The following is a 19,744-nucleotide window of genomic DNA, read 5'->3' on the forward strand; positions in this document are numbered from 1 at the left end:
ATTTATTATACTATATATTGAAAAAAAGTGAACCAGTTTTTATTAAAATTATAAATAATATTTTACCCTAATTTTTTAATATATTTATGTCATACATTATATTAAACATATTTTATTTATTTATATGATATTATTTATTTATTTAAAATTTATATGATAATTAAAAATAATATAAATAAATACATGTTTGAATAAGAATGTTTATAACTTTAAAACTAAATAAACGTGTCTTTCACGTTATTTTTATCTAGATTATAATTTGATTAGAGTTGGGTATAAAATTTCAAAATATTCAATTACAAATATAATAATCCAATCGGGATAATATTATTTTAAATTTAATATAGATTACATACCCAACTTAAATTAAAATTTATTATGAACACCCTAGTACATTTTTATCATCTTATTAAAAAATATATAGTGAAAATTGACATGAAATATTGAAAATCAATGATGAGAAAAATGGATAAGATAATAAAACAAATTAGATTGGAAGATAATTTTCAAAATAATGTCTTGTTGGATCGTGAATGGAACTTTACTAAATTACAGATATCACATATATTTTTTTTAATAATTAAAAAAATGATCAGATAGTAAAAAAAAGTTATTATTCTTATTCTTATTATTTATTTATTGTTTTTATTTTCCCTTTAATTATAATTTAGTCACTGAATCGTAGATATATCGTCCCATGTCCTGTCCTATTTAATTATATAGAAAACAAATTATAAGAAACTTGAGAAGAAAGAGAGAGCCCTAAACCAGACAGACCCGTCAGTTTCTGCGAAATTCTGATTTGTTTAGAGAGAGAAACAGAGAGTGTGTGATCACTCTCATCCGATTTTCCTCCTCAACTGAAGCTTCTCTCAGGTATTTTTCTTCCTTCTGCTTCTAAAACACTTTGAGATTTCGACTCTTTTCGAATTCACTTGGAATTGAGTTTTATGCGAGACCTTCTTATGGGGGCGATAACTTTAGGAAGATGAATTCGATTTCAATCACAAATCACAATGGTTTTGATTGTTTTGAAGTTGATCTTGATCTGTAACATCTGTGAAAACCTCAATTTGGGGAGGCTTGATCGGGAGTAGTCAGAATCTACTACGAACCCATACGAATATGATTGATTGTTTTGTGGGCTCAGAAAATGTTTTAGTATTTCAGTTCACATGCTTGACGAGTTTGAGAATGGGTAAAGCTGAGGAGTGAGATCTGAGAGAATTTTAACTGGGTATTTTGTGAAGTAGGGATAAGATCCTAGCCGAAGTCATAGTCCTTAGTTGCATAGAGAGAGACTAAGGGCTTGATTGATTGAGAATTCGGAACTGATTTTACCATTTTGAAAACTGAAAATCCGTAGGACCCACTGATTGAAATTTTGTGTTGTAAAAGATTACAACAAATTCACGTTTTCTTGATTTTGTGAAGAACATATATGTTTATAACTCACCATGATTACTACACTACTCATTGTCTGATATTTTTATGTGAAACAAGAAAAGTTTATTTAAAATAAGAAATTGTGTGTGTAATAGTATTGGTCGATGGAGCATTGACATTGAGGAATATAAGGAGAGGATAGAATAGAGATATCTATTAGGTACCGAAAACACCATCCAACTAGTGACCAACATTTTTTTTCTTTATCAAAAAAGAAATAAATAGTGAACTCTTTTTGTCCGTTAAGAAGGAATGGATTAATCAGATTAGCCGGATTTGATTATATCCAAGTAGGTGTACTGTTTATCAGATTGTACAGGGATAATATACTTCACACCCTCAATTTCATTTTGTTTAACAAATTTTGTAATTCAACACTCTATTTGTTTGGATTGATCTTGAGAATTTATAAGGTATACATTATTTTCAAAATATCAATTTAAACAATTTGAGGCAGATTATGGTGTTTAAGAAGACCAAACCTTGGTAGATAGAATCGTTAGTCTGCCTGAAATTTAGAAGCTAGCACACTTTGCTTGGCATTTTTTATTTAAATTGTCATATTTAGAAACTGATTTTCTTTCCTTGGCATTTTATATTCACATGCTCTTTGTTTAAGTCCTGTTAGAAAACCTTTTGTGCTGTTTTGATCTATTTTCATTAGATTCTTACCTACCAAAAGTTTTTTAATCGTTGAAGAACACTTGCTTATGTTTTCACAACCGTCATTTATTCTAGAAGTTTTGCTTCTATGAATATCCATGGTTAGTTTCTATAGTTTTCTGTGTAATGTTGTTATGTTTTATTTCTTATGAAACGTTATTTTCTCCTTAATTTTCCTTACAATTACAGTACTAGAATTTCTTTTTCTCATATTGATTGGTATTTCTGTTTTAGTGTAGATTTTTTAAAAGATGGCTGGGCAAAATCAGCGATTGAATGTAGTTCCAACTGTTACTATGCTGGGAGTTATGAAAGCACGTCTTGTTGGTGCAACAAGAGGCCATGCTCTTCTCAAGAAAAAGAGTGATGCTTTAACTGTGCAGTTTCGTACGATTCTGAAAAAGATAGTGTCAACGAAAGAAGCTATGGGAGATGTGATGAAAACTTCATCGTTTGCGCTAACTGAGGCCAAATACGTTGCCGGTGAGAACATCAAGCACATTGTCCTGGAGAATGTTCAAACTGCATCTCTTAAAGTTCGATCAAGGCAAGAGAACATTGCTGGTGTTAAGCTTCCGAAGTTTGATTATTTTACTGAGGGTGAGACCAAGAATGACCTCACCGGATTGGCCCGTGGTGGACAACAGATCCAACTGTGCCGTGCTGCTTATGTGAAAGCAATTGAGGTTCTTGTTGAGCTTGCCTCACTTCAAACATCATTTTTAACTCTCGATGAAGCAATCAAGACAACAAATCGCCGTGTTAATGCTTTGGAGAATGTTGTGAAACCGAGAATAGAGAATACCATAACTTATATCAAGGGAGAGTTGGATGAGCTGGAAAGGGAAGATTTCTTCAGGTTAAAGAAGATTCAGGGCTATAAGAAAAGGGAACTTGAGAGACAGATGGCAGCTGCCAAGAACTTTTCTGAGGAGCAGGCTGCAGAGCAGATTTCTCTTAAGAGAGGAATTTCACTTCATGCAGCTCACAACATGTTGTCTGGTGCCGCAGAGAAGGATGAAGATGTAATTTTCTGATATGGGTACAAGTTTATATTGTTATGTTCTTTCTTAGAGTGTGTGGCTCTTTCTCTGCTTCCGGTACAGAGGTGGAAAGTTTCGACTATGGACAATCTTCGGTTCTGAATAAAAAGCTCCCTGTATGCTTCTATTTATTGTGTATTATTTATGGCCAACTTTCATAATCATTTCAGGGTTTTGAATTATGCAAGGTTTTATTTTTTTATTGGTTATTGCTTTATGCCTCATAAAACCAAATCTGAAAGATAGTTCATTGTAATCGTTCTCACTTTTGTAGTTTCAGAAATAATTTCCTAGTGTTTCAGGATTATGCCTGGAAAGTTTGAAAAACACAAGTTAATTTTAAAAAAATTATTTACTTGAGCTAGATTAGAAAGACGCAAATGAGCAGGATTATTTCTGAGAAGTGAGAATCAAGTTTCCTACATCAAAATCTAAACTTGGATTTTCAGTCTATTGTCCTTGCTGTCTTACTAATGAGTATTTTGAATTGCTTTAATGTGTATTTATAAAATGGAGAAAGAGTATAATTAAGTTAACATTGTGCTTTGAATTTTAAACTTAGTTTTTTAATGTCCTGGTCCTGCCTGCACTTGATTTTCTTTCTTTCTAGGCTTTTGATTTGTTGAAAGTTCTTCACTGGACTTGATATATAGATACATGACAAGGATTTGGGGAGAGTTTGAATGAGATTCTTTCCTTCTAGTTCTTCATCTCTTTCTTTCCAAAGATATTGTGTTATAATGAAACTTTCACCTAATATATCAATTGTAATATATTTCCATGTATATATCGTTTTTTTAATCACAATTTTTATCTTTTATATAGAGGATTTCTATAGAATGTTATGCCTCTACAGTCCAATTCTATATATTTTGGGAAAAATTATATTATAGTTTGAAGTTCCAAATGAGTTCTTTTAATTTATTTTCAAAGTTACTGATAAATATGGTTAAAAACCTACCTATACCCTTTCTATTATGTAATTAAATTTTGTGGAATTTTTACTTAATTATGCTTTATACGCTTATAATATTTAGGATTTCTTCATTCCACAAAAGAACCTTACAAGAACCATATAAAACAGAATAAAAAACTGAATTATTCTATATTACAAACTAAAATGTTACAACTGGAATTTTATCAGCAAGCAAAGGATAACATGAATTTCCACTTCTAGGAAGGGCAATGAGATAATGCATGTGAAAGTGAAGACATTAACATTAGATCGAATTGCCCAAGTTTCTTTGAAGGAAGAGCAATGTTTTATTCCATAATTTATTGCACAATTTGACGAATCAAACATTGCTCTATTCAGAATAAAGCCATAGATTTTATAAAAGATGCCTCTAAAATCTCCTTGGTACAGGCTTGGTGTGTTTGGAAGTTGAAGCTACATCTTTCCCAGAATATGCACCTGGCTTCTTACTGGGAGAGGCACTGTGCCATGCAGTGAAGCATAAAAATTAGACAATGGTAGCTCATAAATGTACCAAGAAAACAGTAACAGCTGAAGATTTATACCCATGATTTGTCTGTACAGCATTTCTCTTCATAGCTGCAATATTTTTTACCTCATTACTGTTCATAAGAAAAAGGTCAATAGTCATTACCCAAAAATCACAGAAAATCTAACGAGTCTGATGATGAAATGTACCCGCAAGAAAAATGAAAAATGATTATGTAAGTAAAGCATTTTGATGATTCGAATTGGATACATCTAACTAAATAAAATATTTCACTAGAAAATGAAAACCAAGAAAAAAAGAAGTAGAATGTATTGTATTGGGAAGCAAGTCATATTGGATTAAAACCAGAGAAGAGAGACTCCAATAATTCTGTTTTAGCTAAGCACAAAATTTATCAAAGAAAATAGTGCACACTTGCATACCACTTAAGAAAATCTAATTTTGCTTTCTTCATAATGTTGCTCTTCACGTTGGAAACGTTATAGCCAGGTCCACTGCCTATAAAAGAAATAACATATTAAATTTACTGCCAATCCTCTTTAACATGTTAGGCCAACAGCTTGAAATGGCTCTGGTAAACCGAAGCTTATATCAAAAAACTAGTAGAACTATGAGAAACAACTGTAAGAAAACATATTTACCTCCAAAGAAGCTTCTTTTGCTCGATGGAGGAACCTTTGTGCAGAGTTGAACTTGTCGACTTTGTTTTCCTACAAATGTAAAACAACTAAAGTTTAAACCAGGGAAATTTAGAACAATATTCTGAATCAGAGTACATAAGTGTAATTGTTGAGAGATAAATATCACATTCCACTTTAATCTCATAGCACCAATGTAGGTAGTATAAGTGATAAAATCACATCACAAACCATTCAATCCTTATCTAAGGCTCCTTCCAGGATAACTAGCACAGACTTCATCAAGAGAGCATATCAAATTTAAATGGCTATAGTACAAAAATATATACACATAATTTAGAAGTACTTTCTTGGTTTCCTTATAGTCACAGTCTACAGATAGGTGGGTTTCATTATTCTATCAGCAAACACTGAAAAATAGTTGGTAAGCAAAACAATTTGAGATGCCTCCTCCAACCCCCACCCAATTTTTGGATCTGGTTAATGCTAATTATATAAGAGTGAAATAGAATTAGTTCTAAAATACCAAATGATATACTTTTAAAGTAAAGAAACTGTTTTCTCCTCTCAAATATTGTTAAACATATATAGCACTCAATTAGAATTGAGTAGAAACTAGAGCTGGATATCTTGCTATAAAGTTAGTCTCCTCTTGTTTTTAGCTAAATCGCTGAATTATGATAGATTTCCAATAGGTTATACAAACTTGGGATAAAGAAACAGCTAATTTGATAGAGATTTTAGCAGGGTATGGGTCCAGGTGTACCTAAGGGTTATTTTGGGGTCTGCAGGTGTAATTTCAGTAACCACTTACCACCTTGTTTTTAGTCCTACAATTAGTTTATTCCAGGGTCAGTGAATTCTTTGTTATGGATGTGAATAAAGGGCAGAGTAGAGAGTTGATCAGGGACATGGAATATGTAATGATGATTTAAAGCACGTGCTCTAAGGAGAGAGTTATTGGGTTTCTCGTTTACCTGCTTGACCAAGGGTAGTGTCCTGGCTGTGGCTATACAATACAGTTGTCTTCTATTCTATTCTTCTATCAAAAGATCAGTTGTATAGAAAGTATCCAAGAAACCAAGAGGCCTTAGGAATGATTCCTCATGGGATCTACTTAGCAATATGCTAGAGTTTCTTGCCTCCCAAAGATTCGAGGTTAGGTGGAGGATTCAATTTTGATCTCAAGTTTGCAAATAAGAGATTGGTGATAGAATCCAAGAAAGCTTCAGCAGAAGGTACAGGCAATCAGAGGAAGCTCATCCAAAGGGACTTAAGACTTGGCCTTCGGGTAAAATTGATGAAAAATATTAAATAAAATAATATATGTATTTACATAAAAAGTTGCCAAGATTGGATATAGATTAATAGAGAACGTATAACTTACTGGCATTTTCTTTCTTATATAGTTGTGCAATTCGATCACAAGCTTTATTTTGCGCCTCAGCTGCATCCTTCATTTTTGCCTGGAAATACAATCAAGTTAGAATATGTAAATCAGAGCAAAGTGAATATTTCATATAACTTCCCTACTTAGAGTTATATTGATTAATTACTTATCTACGTAGGTGTATAAACATGCAAACAAGTGCGTGAAGCAACAGAAAAATCCCAATTAATTACAAAATTTGCTGTGCAATTCAAGATACAAACATATAAAATATATAAATGATCACTTTACATGGAAACTTGCTTAAATTAATTTTCGAACGAATACCAGGAAGGAAACCCACCTCATACAATTGCATCCATTTAAATACCACTTTTTTCTGCCTCATCCTCTCAACAACAAGCTTAGTGTTCTCAACACCAAACTTTATTTCATAGAATTTCTTCCACAACTTATCAGTTATTGAACTCAGATCTCTTCCCTGCAAGAATAGTCAGAAAGCACATGTCACGATACTCTTACAAAAACCTAACCAAAACATTACAGTTTTTTTTTCATTATTATTATTAAAAACAGCATAGCCATTCTTACTTCTGTACTCTTCTCTATATGCTCCAATTGGTCAACTGTACAATGGGGTAGTATTCGATCAAGGAGATCCAAATCTGTTTCACCAACATCTCCGAGGTACCTCACATTATCTATAGCTGTATAAACACACAGATCAACCAAAGAAGTAGGCTTCCTTTTCCCAATGACCATGTTTTTACTATCCTCAGCTGTGTTACCTAAACAATTCTCTTCTGGCTACTCCCTGAAAAGTTTTTAAATATAGCAGAGAAGCTAAATTTACTAAGCTGAACTCAGCAAAGAACAAAGCTTTCAATGGCTGAACATAAAATCAAGGCTCAGAACCACACAAAATGTAGTAAACACAAGAACAACAAACACTGGATTCATTCAACACAAAAACAATTACTGTTTTGATCCTCAGAAAGCTGAAAAAGTGGTTACATGGGCATTTAGAAAGAAAAAAAAATTATATCCCAGAAAATAAACTAATGTCAACTAATTTAACTTGTATGAAACCCCTTCAACCAAAAAAAAAGAGTCCACTTCTGTTCCTCCTCGAATAAAAAATAAATTAATTGTAAAAAAAAAAAGACATTATACGAAATTAATAAAAACAGATCGTTAAATAAATTCTAATAAATTGAAACATCACCACATCTTGGATAGATATCAAATATAAATACCGGTGACATCGAAATCAGAATCGATAGGATCCAAATTCAATAATGAAAAAAAAACACATACACAAATTACAATTACTCCCCAAAAGAAATATATATACATATATATATATATATATTAGGAGGACTGACCAAGGGATCGGAGACGGAGAAGAGAGCGTAACCGTTAGGAAAGAATCGGAGACAAAACAGAATTATTTGACCTCGCTAACATGCGCCGGGTTAAGGGAGAGGGTGACGAGGCGTGCGCTCACCTCAGCTTCCCTTCTTCACGGTTACGACGCAAGTTGAGCGACGTGTCTCACTTTTTATCATCGAAAACAACACTCTTCCGCCTATGCTATCTTGCGCACGCGTATCTTAGTTATTATTTATTTAGAGTAATAATAAAATCTGAACGGCAATTATACCAAAACATTACCGACACTTATTTAGCATGTTACTTTTACCCATCATTAATAAATGTCATTAGTTAGTATTGGTGTATAATTTATGTCTACACATTTAATATTTTGGAGGTTTTTTTTTATTATTGTAGAGATTTTATTTGAGTTGGCACCTTATCCAATTCAATATCTTTGTACTAATCTAATCAAATCCAATTAAATGGTGAATTTTAAAAATCTTCATCCAGTTCAATCCAATTAAGCATCAAAATACAATCCAATTTAATTGGATTGATTTAGTTTTTTAATTGTATTACAAGTTTGAACCTGATTTTTTTTTCGAAACTGAGTTAGAACTTGATTTTTAATATTAACTTAAAATTATACAAAAGAATCACTTAAAATGAGAAATAAGAAATAATGAGGAGAATAGATGCGTATTTTTAATGTTTTCTCCTCTAATTAGATGTGAAAGTGTATAAGGGAATAATAATAATTAGTCAATAATAATATAATAAAAGAAATATAAATGTTTTTTAAAATATATTTTTAAAGAAATATAAATAGTTTATTATTTTTTAATATATATTATATTTAATTGGATTGGATCTGTTTTTAATTTGATTTTGACAGTGTCATCCGTCATCTGATCCATTCCAATAATAATATAATTATTCAAATCCAATCTGATTCAATTGTAATTAGATATTAAAAAAAAAAAATTGTAATTGGATTGGAATAGATTGGTTCGGTGTAATGGATTGGTTTGGATATTGCCTACCCCTATCATAAATTATAATTAATTATTTTTTTTGTCATGAAATTGTAAGTGTTGCTATTTGGCATTTGGTACGAATATCACATAAGTTAACACTCTAATTGATTAGAAATACTTTATGATATTTACTAAAATAAAATATGTAGGACTCAATATTAAATTGTACTAATAACAATGTATAATAGTATTTGACACTAGTAATTATTAGCAATACTCTAATACTATCTTCTCTAATATATTTGTTACAACTATGGATATATATATATATATTTGTTACAATTATGGATATATCTCACTTTTAAATTTAGTCAAAAACAAAAACAAATAAATATCCTAAATGTCACCGCCTGATAATTTTTTTCATTACTATAGCTTTAGTTCACTGTCAAGTGATGTGCTCTTCATACATCATACGTCTCTTAATATATTATCAAATATTTTAGAGCTACTAACAGTAATTGTTTTTTTTCTTTCTTTCTTTCTAAATCCAAATCGTGAAAGTGATAACTTGTGTGAGAGTATACCAAAAATAGTTTTAGCCTTTTAATTTATTCTTTTATTTTGGGAAATTTAGAAAACTATACTTCGAGTGGGGGTTTAATACAAAATTGTCACACCTACAATATGACAATATTTCAATACTAAGACAAAACTACCTCAGACATTTTTCTATGTCCTATTATGTCCTTTTGGTTACTCTCTCTCACTATATCCGACCACCACCACCACATCCAACCACCAAAAATCACTACGGCACTAAGTATTAAAGTTTACACAAAGTTTTGTCACAAATACCATGGCACCATCATGTTTTAGTGTTCTTAGAAGAAAAAATTATTGGTAAGTACATATATGGCTTCACTGTAGTGATGGGTGTTCTCTTTAAACGTTTATTTTGTTATTTCGAATAAATTTGTGTCTATATTTGTATGTTTTATTTTTCCTTCAGAACTGGATTTTTTCTGCATTTTTTGTATTCTTTTTACAATTTTTTTCTTGATAGAGTTCGATTATAAAGTAATTACTAATGTAGAAGATAGTGTTTGATGGGCCTCGATGTATCTCAACGTAGCTTGATGATTGTTTGTGTCTTGGAGCTCGATAGAGCTTGGCATATCTCGATAGTATTATATGTTTTGTTTAGGTTTTAATGGCTATGTAGCTCGACATAGTTTGACAAAGCTCAATGATAGTTTATGATAGAGTTCGATGATGATCAATCTTATTTTTATTTGTAGCTCAATTGAGCATGATAGTTCTGGATAATATGACTCAATGTTTTTAATTGATATCTTAATAGAACTTCTATTGGGTTTGATGCTAATTCATTTTTTCTTCTTATTTAGTTGAACACAAATTCTAGAGTTCAGGTATTTATTTTATATTATGGTATTTAGGATGTTTGGGAAATATATTTTCAAGAATGGTGATACTATTGTGATTCCCATGACAAAACAAATCTCAAGAATTTGCTTTCAAATTTCATGCTCAAATTTTGTATTTTAATTAATTTTTATGAAGAATTTTTTATAATAATTTATATTTTTTAAATTGTTCCGTCTAATTTAATATTTTGACCTTGCTTGTGCTCCACCTTAAAATTTATACCAAAAAAAAGTTTTGAAACTTAAATTTAACATAGTTGTTCAGGACTCTAGAAGCAATTAGCGCCAATGTCTTCTTGCGAATCTTCATGCCTTTAAAATTTTGCATTTCAATCAGTTTTTAAGATTAATTTTTTTAATAATTTATACTTTTTAAATTACTCTAATTTTACTTTCTAGCTTTGTCCCGCTCCATCTAATAATTTATACAGAATTTGGAGAAGACAAAGGTTCAACAACCTCCAACCCATATTTCTTAGTTCTAACAATTTTGGCGGTGAGCGAATCTCAAGAATTTTGAGTTTTAAATAGTTTTTACATAGAATTTTCTTAATAATTTATATTTTATAATTTGAGTTATGATTATAATAAATTAATTCATTAATTAAACATATACTAATTCAGATAACTAATGTAAATCCGTCAAGGCGTTTAATATTATCTAGAAACTTGTAAACTCTATTGTAAATTGAATTACAGTGTTAGGTCAATCACAAAAATCTTCTACATTATTATGAAAAAATAATTTAAAATTAATAATACCTAGAATCCAATGAATTATGATTGATGAGAAGGTTGAGAATCCACATTTTAACATCATGATAATATTAAAGATTACCGTTCCCATAACAAGATTATACCATACCAAACACCATTCCCATAAAAAGATTATACCATACCAAAGGACCTAAGTGTTTTTATTTATTTATCTATTTGACAAATTTAGAATTGCTGAAGATATTTGCTCTCTCCAAACACCCTTGCCTTGGGAAGAACTGGCTATGTTTCAAACACTCCTTGAAAGAACAACTTAAAATCTCTTCCCATTCAAGCACTACTTGCTTTTGCTATGAATATATTCCAGTTTCATTTTTCCCATACCGTTTTGCTTCATGAATTCAATTTGAATCAACTAAATATAAAATTAGTGATGAGAATAACAAATATATAAAGTATTAAAAATGAGATCAACTTTGGAATGATGCAGTAGCTTTAACTTTGCTAATTATAATTTGTTTTAGTTGTCTTTTTTCATATAATGAGATATAATTAGTTCTTATATTAACGAATGTTGTAATTTCTATTTTTTCTATTTTCATGTTCAAGTATTTTGTACAATTTTCTATCCAGCTTTAAAATTGACAGTAACTTTCTGTCAAAAAGAAGATAGTAACAACTGAATCAAGGTAATCAACAAGTTAGCATTATTTAATCAAATTTATGACAAAATAATTGTTGATTAAGATGTAAAATGAAATTTATTTTTAAAAAAGATTAAATTAAAAAATTATACAAATTTTAATTTAGAAAAGTTTCCCATGGATATCAACTAGCTATGCAATGACAAAGTGGCCGTGCTTTCTGACTACTTGAACAAAGAAAAGATCAATGGTGGTTTAACTTAGCTTGCAACATCATCTGCTATTAGCGGAGGAACAAATCTGCAATTTTTAAGGGTCTGCTCGAAAATATGACCCACTTTCAGCAATTTTCCCTGTGACCATGATACAAAATGACTTAACTTTAGTTCCAAAAGGAAAATCATTCTCTAAATTAAAGAAAAGGTAACCAGTAGTATTAAAATGAAACAAAAAATAAATAACGTAAATACTCATTTGTTACCATATGTTTTATCGAAATACATATTTAGTATTCTATGTTTTCAATAATACTCATCTAGTACCCTGCAATTTGAATTATACTTATTTGGTACCTTGACCGCAAATTTGATTAATATAACCAAACTACTTTCATTCAATTATATGAATTTCAAATTCAAATTTAACTACTTGTAACTGAAGATGGTTTAGTTATATTGATCAAATTTGAGTCTAGGTAATCAAATATGTACGAGTTTAGATTAAAGGGTACCAAATCTGAAATCTGTATACCAAATGTTTATTTACCCAAATAAATATCCCCAGTCATAATTGACACAAATTACCAGAAGGAATGTGTAAAAAAAGAAGCATCACAAGTGTAATATATACTATAATCAGTTACAGGTAATACCTCATCAAATGCAGCACCAATCATTTGAAGACCAACAGGAAGGCCTGCTGAGCCCCCTTCCACAAATCCACAAGGCAAAACCAATGCCGGTAAACCTGCCAAGTTAACATTGACCTGCATAAAGGACATATTAGTATCACATGTATTCACTTCATCTCTCCTCAAATCAAAACAAATTAGAGGCAAGTTGTTTCTTTTTTAAGCCAAAAACAAATAATAATTATATCAAATTAGATCATAAATAGCACTCAAATGCTCACCGTCATTATATCGCCTGCATACATTGCTAATGGGTCGTTTTTCTTTTCACCTGTAAAAGTAATAAACATATGAGTGATTTAGCGATAGTAAAACTTATAAGATAATCCAAATGCAAAACATTCTAAGCAGCGTACCAATCTTATAAGCAGCAGATGGGGAAGCAGGTGAAATTAAGATGTCATGTTCATCGAGAGCAGTCTTGAAGCTTTTCCGTATAATGGTTCTCACCTGCAACACTAATACACTCATTAACTTCCTCTTAAGTAAGAAAAGGACATTTAAAGAATCATGGAGTGAACATAATAACCACATAAGAAACAAGCAATAATATAAGGTTCAATATTACGTACTAATGTTCATGTTAACATGCTAAAGTACACACTGCCATGCCATATAATAGACAGGGTATCAAAAGTGGGTCATATCTATCAAGAACAAATTATCTTCTGGTGTGTGGTGAAAAGCCTGTTGATTCAAATCTATTTCAGTATTATGGTGTTGGGATGCATGAACTAATTTAAGGGACTCATGCCACCAAACCATGCTTTCACAATTCACATGTTAATAAATTAATTAATATTCCAAAAATTGCAACACTTGGCATAGTGATCTGGCTACCTGCTGGGCACGCTTGTAATATGCATCATAATAACCAGCAGAAAGTGCATATGTTCCCATTAATATCCTCATTTTGACCTGCAAATAATTTAACAAGTTACTCAAGTCACTAACCAAAATATTACTTGCACAGTTCCACCTAAGTCTAGATAATAACTGGCAGATTATTTCCATTCACAGAACACTTAGAACCAAACAAATTGCAAAAAAGCTTCCGACTAGCCAATCGACTACTTTGTACCTCATTACCAAATCCCTTGGCTCGGGAATCCCCATATAGAGAGTATAACTCTTCCGCAGCAGCTTGATTTCCATACCTGTATTTTCCCATAAAAGTCAAGCAAAAACTAATATTTAAAAGGTTAAAATTAAAAAAATACAAAATATAAAGAAAGAATTTTAAAACAATGTTGCAGTAGTGATTTTGTTAAATTTTCAATGTAGAGGCAAGAGATCTGTAGTCTGTACCACTCAAGTAAACCTTAGCCCCTATTTTTACTCTTTACTTTGGAATTAATTAAAAACATTGCTCTTAAGTTTGAAAATGAACAAAGCTAATATGTACTCCTAATCCTAAATATTGTCACAAAAATGCTACCACTACTATTTTTTTCCACACCATTCATCAATAAAAAGGAAGAGTAACATGATAGATTACCTGACCCCATCATAACGTGATAGGTTAGAAGATGATTCGGAGGAAGCAAGAATATAGTAGGATGGCAACCCGAGGGAGAAAGACGGTAATGAAACCTGCAAGTGGACAGTCAACGAGATTGTCACAGCTATTAAAAGAGACATAGACAGCAACAAAACCTACAAAGCTACAACTGAACATCCAAAGATATGTCAATCAGATATTAAAGAACATAAAAGTTTAAAAATCCCACAAAAAGTTGAAAAGGAAAATTAATAACATAGAAAGCAAACCTCTGACACAGAGCATCCTAATTCTTCAAGATGTGAAGCAGCACCACGGATCACAGTAGTTACTCCATTATCAACACCATCATCAATAGTTTCACGGATAAGGCCAACTCTCAGCCCCTTCAAAGGCTTAGATTCCGAAAAATTAATTGAAGTAATATGAGAAGTGAAGTCGGGAACCTCCTGAAAAGACCATTGACAAAATTTAAAAACATAACAGATAACAATAATGCACTAGCATTTCAGAGTACTGCAGAAAAGTTCAATAAAATGATATTCCCCTTGCATTAGTCTTCAGATTCAAATTCGGATTGTGGAATGTAAACAAGATGCTTAAACCAAGCATTTTGGCAATAAAACTATTTTGCTCAGAACTTGCATAGGAATAGTTGAAAACATATACTGTCGTTAACTTGTTTGGACAAATTTGCATATGTTATCCATTGAACCATATTAAGATATAGTACATTTAGAAAATAGAGGAAATTCCTTACTTGTTTACTACTAGTAGCATCAAGTCTATCATGACCAGAAATTGATTGAAGAAGAATCCCAGCATCTGCAACAGATGAACCAAAGCAGCCAATGACATCAAGTGAGGATGCATATGCCATTAGTCCAAACCTTGAAACACGTCCATACGTGGGCTTCAACCCAACAACGCCACAGAATGATGCTGGCTGTCTTACACTTCCACCAGTATCACTTCCCAGGGACACCATACACTGCCTAGCAGAAACAGCAGCCGCAGAGCCTCCTGACGATCCTCCAGGAACCCTAGAAACATCCCACGGGTTTGCAGTCACCTAATGAATGAACAGATGCACCACCTGAGTAAACCAACCCGAGTCACCACTCACCACTCTAGTGCAAAACATGAGAAGAAGAGAGATGAGCTATTGTCACCATCTCCCATTAGCACCACGCCATCCAAAGATATGATTTTTCTACACTCTAAATCTTAAGTAACTTCTTCACTTTCTACTTACATTGCAACCCTCCCAGGAAATAGCATAACTTTATATATTTATAATTTTAAAGAAAGAAAGAAAAACAAAAGAACCTGAAAAGCAGAGGATTCAGTAGTGCTACCCATGCCAAACTCATCCAAATTAGTCTTGCCCACAATGATTCCACCCTGCTCCTTGATCTTCCTCACCGCGGTGGCATCAAACGGTGGGCGATAGCCCTCCAGAACGCGAGAGCCACCAGTGGAAGGCATGTCGGCGGTACAAATGTTGTCCTTGAGGCCGACGAGGACCCCAGCCAAGGGACCCAGTTCCTCATTCCTATTGATTTTGTCATCGAGCTCCTGGGCCTGGCGCAGGAGGGAGTCGGAGACGTGGAGGAAGGACTTGATAGAGGGCTCAGTGAGACGGAGGCGGGTGAGGAAGGAGTTGACGAGTTGAGTGGCAGTGAGCTGTCGGGATAGGAGGGAGTGGCGAAGGGAGAGGATTTGGGAGGAGTGGGTGTCGGTGGGGGCGGAGGTGGAGGTGGAGTGGGTGAGGGGTTGTGAGGATAAGGAAGAGAGCGATTTGAAGTTAAAGGAGGAGTGGCGGTGGCGGCGGAGGAGGAAGATTGGGTTGGAGGGGAAGCAAGAGAGAGAGCGAGGAGGTTGCATAGTGGATAGCATTTTGAAAACTTGAAGCTTAGCAGAATTTTTACACCATACTTAACAGACTCGAAACAAATTCAAACACAAGACGATTACACTAAACAACACAACATGATTATACTGAGCAGATTAAATAAGGTGTACTGTACACTACACACCGGCGAGGATGCGGGCGACGGCGAGTGAGAGAAGAGAATGGTTTTGTCAAACTGTGAGTGAACTCAGTCAAGGTGAGGTGAGGGCTTATGTGGCTGTGCGGCGGCTTGTATTGTTTGACAAGATACGAGAAATAGTTTTAACCATTTATTTACGGAAATTCTCCGGTATTAAAAAAAGGGTACATTGCCTTCTTCTGTGGATAGTAAATATTTCAATTCTTAAGGTAAATACTCATATTTTTTTTCACTTGGTACTCTATGTTAATGACCATTTAGCTATGTTTTGTAGGGAGTGGGATCATCCTACTAGGATGGATGTGGAGGTTGGAAAGGACGAAGAATTATGACAGATAGAGAGAGGATGGTAGCTCGTTTATGTTGTTTGGTATGTATGAGCAGTATGGAACAATAGAGACTAGATTAATTATTCAAATTATTATATTATTTTTTGTAGCATAAATATTTGTTATTTTTTTTAAAGTATAATGTTGACGTAGATTCAACACCAAGACTCACAGATACAACAAATCTGGAAAATTCTAATATAAATCAAAACTTTGTTGGACATAGATTCAACACCAAAACTCACAGATGCAACAGATCTGGAAAAACATAAATGCAAACCAAAACTTAATTCAAACAGTTAGAGTGCAAAGCGAAATGGAAAACAAATAATAAAAAAAACATACCAAAATTATCCTGGTTGAGCAACAATTTGTTGCTTACATCCAGGAGAGCTAGTCCACTATAAAGATCATTTTACAAGCCTAATCACAAAGATCTCAAACCTTCTTTGAGCAACTATTTCTTGAGTATAAAACTCAGTCAAGGCTTCTCTTGAACCATACACCTTAACTCTCATACAATACTCCAAGAACTCTCAAACACTCCGAAGAAATTCTCTCCTCGCGTATACAGATCTCTCTCTCTTAGCTTTTCTAAAAAAAAATTAATCACTCTATACAAAATAAAATAAATGACTAACTTATATAGTCACTTGACACCTAGACAACTAAATATTGTTACAACTAAATAATAGTTGTTAGGTTTGTTGCAACAAAATGAAAAGTTGTGAGAATTACTCCACAAATCCACCTTAATTCTTGCAACTTGAATCTAAATATTGATGAGTGGACATCCTAGCTCAGTACCCTCTTCATTTCTCTCCAAGTTGGATCAAGTTTAAGCAATGCCTAAACTTGTCCAAAGTCAATACTTTAGTTCCCAAGTCAGCAGGGTTCTCTTCAGTGGGAACCTTTTCCAATTTGATCACTTGTTTATCAATATTTTCTCTAATCCAAAACATTCGGATATCAATGTGTTTGGACTTCTCATGATATGAAGGATTTTTGCACAAATGTATTGAAGACTGACTGTCTGAAAAAACAGTAGCTCTTCCCTTCAAAATCTTCAATTCTTGTAATAATCCCTATAGCCAAATCGCTTCCTTGAAGGTCTCGATAGTTGCCATAAATTCTGACTCTGTAGTGGAGACTGCAACAATGGATTGTAGCTGAGATTTCCAACAAATACTATTACCATTCAGCTGGAAAATATAAGAAGTTAAAGACTTTCTATTATCCTTATTAGCTGCATAATCGACATCAACAAATCCCTCTAGAGTAGCTTGTTTTTGCTGTCCTGAAAAAATTAACCCACAATCCATTGTACCTTTAATATATCTCAGCAACCACTTGACTGCTTCCCAATGTTGAGTCCCCGGATTTGACATGTATCTACTTAACACACTCATAGCATGAGCTATGTCAGGTCTTGTGCTAATCATGGCAAACATCATACTTCCTACAGCAATAGCATAAGGTATCTTTGCCATCTTTTCCCTTTCTTCTTCTGTCTTTGGTGATTGATCAGTTGTCAAATTGAAGTGTCCTGCAAGTGGTAGTTTTACTGGTTTGGCATCCAACATATTGAACTTCTGTAGCACCTTTCTAAAGTATCCCTTTCGTGACAACACCATCTTCCTCTTCAATCTATCTCTATGTATCTCAATGCCAAGAATCTTCTTTGCCATTCCGAGATCTTTCATCTCAAACTCACTGTGTAATTTTTGCTTCAGCCAACTCACTTTCTCCTTTTCCTTGCTAATCAAGAGCATATCATCTACATATATTAGTAGATAGATAACTTCAACTATCTCTAAGTCCTTATAATACAAGCATGCATCAAAGTTGGATTTTGTGAACCCAAGTGAGGTAATAAACATATCGGATCTCTTATTCCATTGCTGAGGAGATTGCTTCAGCCCATAAAGTGACTTCTTAAGTTGACACACTAGATCTTTCTGTAACTCCCATTTCTTTTTACAAATTATAACAATTATGAAAGATAAGAGAAGATGTTTTTATTCATACCTTTAAGTGCATTACAATGCTAACCGAAGGCTAGAGCTATTAAGTAAAGTGGAAGAATAACTAATGAATATGCAACTATAACATTCATGGGCATTTCATTAGTATAATACCCATAGAATGATGCTAAATACAAGCAAACAATCACTAAAGTTATGAAAAATAAAGAGAAATTCATGATTTGATGATGAATTTTTATAGAAGGTTAAGAGGTGAAGAAGTTGTGCAAATAAATGGTTGAAGGAACAAGTATTTATAGGGCAAAAACTAGCCGTTTATGACCGTTGGTGAATAGTGATCATGACCGTTGGGGGTATAGTTGTTTTCTATTATAGGATTTTAACAATTCTAAGTTGTTGAAGTAACCAACAGGTGGGAATAATTAATTTATGGGTGTTAGAGAAACTTTTTCAGAAAAGTTTGTGAGTCAAAAATGTTGGACTAAGTAATATAAGAAGATTGGGAAATTTTCATTTTTTTACTATTCACCGGGTACTATTCATAGTGGGTCCCACAGTGGGGTCCGCAAGGGTCCCACAGTAGGGTCCACATGGGTCCCACAGCGGGGTCCACCCCATGGGTCCCACATGTTGATGCAGTAGTGACACAGTGATGACTTAAGCAAATTACTATGCTTGATATTTTGAATATGTTATTATTCCACTATGCTTATTATTTTTAATATTTTATTAGAATAGTATCCCAAGTTTTTCCTATAAATAGCCCTTCCAAAACCCATCTTGAAATCACAAAAACCTCATTTTCCTTTCTCTTACTATACCTAAAAATCTTCTTAACATCCTTCTAAAGTTCTAAACCTCGAAGATCTAGGCGAAGTTCTGTCCGTAACGCTAGCCTACGAAAACCTTTTAGGTAAGCTCTTCCCGAGCCTTTCTTTTCAGTTATTTAGTTATTATATATGTATAGATTATTTTACTATGCCGTTATAATGCCAAAAGTTATATATAGATTATTTTACTATGCCGTTATAATGCAAAAATTTATATATAGATTAATTTACTATGCCGTTATAATGCAAAAATTTATATATAGATTATTTTACTATGCCGTTATAATGCCAAAATTTATATATAGATTATTTTACTATGACGTTAT

General features: G+C 32.8%; 3 protein-coding genes across 4 annotated transcripts; 1 reads left to right on the forward strand and 2 right to left on the reverse strand.

Moving 5' to 3' along the window:
- Positions 1 to 717: 717 nt before the first annotated feature.
- On the forward strand, positions 718 to 3,354 carry LOC133817323 (V-type proton ATPase subunit D). 2 transcript variants are annotated; one of them, XM_062249810.1, is made up of 2 exons: positions 718 to 876; positions 2,349 to 3,354. In XM_062249810.1, the coding sequence occupies exon 2, from the start codon at positions 2,361 to 2,363 to the stop codon at positions 3,144 to 3,146; it is 786 nt and encodes a 261-aa protein (XP_062105794.1). In that variant the 5' UTR covers positions 718 to 876; positions 2,349 to 2,360; the 3' UTR covers positions 3,147 to 3,354. The 2 variants fall into 2 exon arrangements, with proteins under 2 accessions (XP_062105794.1, XP_062105795.1); XM_062249811.1 differs by having other exon boundaries at positions 719 to 876; positions 2,344 to 3,354.
- Positions 3,355 to 4,228: 874 nt separating this feature from the next.
- Positions 4,229 to 8,260, reverse strand: LOC133817324 (uncharacterized). The gene is made up of 8 exons (XM_062249812.1): positions 8,032 to 8,260; positions 7,238 to 7,460; positions 6,990 to 7,127; positions 6,644 to 6,722; positions 5,260 to 5,328; positions 5,041 to 5,116; positions 4,674 to 4,730; positions 4,229 to 4,589 (listed from the first exon to the last, which is right to left on the reverse strand). Exons 2-8 carry the CDS (start codon positions 7,406 to 7,408, stop codon positions 4,499 to 4,501), a joined length of 681 nt encoding a protein of 226 aa, XP_062105796.1. The 5' UTR covers positions 7,409 to 7,460; positions 8,032 to 8,260; the 3' UTR covers positions 4,229 to 4,498.
- Positions 8,261 to 11,849: 3,589 nt separating this feature from the next.
- Positions 11,850 to 16,381, reverse strand: LOC133817325 (glutamyl-tRNA(Gln) amidotransferase subunit A, chloroplastic/mitochondrial). The gene is made up of 10 exons (XM_062249813.1): positions 15,550 to 16,381; positions 14,981 to 15,292; positions 14,490 to 14,669; positions 14,218 to 14,312; positions 13,801 to 13,876; positions 13,560 to 13,637; positions 13,076 to 13,169; positions 12,941 to 12,990; positions 12,681 to 12,794; positions 11,850 to 12,162 (listed from the first exon to the last, which is right to left on the reverse strand). Exons 1-10 carry the CDS (start codon positions 16,117 to 16,119, stop codon positions 12,070 to 12,072), a joined length of 1,662 nt encoding a protein of 553 aa, XP_062105797.1. The 5' UTR covers positions 16,120 to 16,381; the 3' UTR covers positions 11,850 to 12,069.
- Positions 16,382 to 19,744: the final 3,363 nt, after the last annotated feature.

The sequence above is a fragment of the Humulus lupulus genome, chromosome 2, assembly GCF_963169125.1.
Source record: "Humulus lupulus chromosome 2, drHumLupu1.1, whole genome shotgun sequence".
In the NCBI taxonomy this organism is placed as follows: domain Eukaryota; kingdom Viridiplantae; phylum Streptophyta; class Magnoliopsida; order Rosales; family Cannabaceae; genus Humulus; species Humulus lupulus.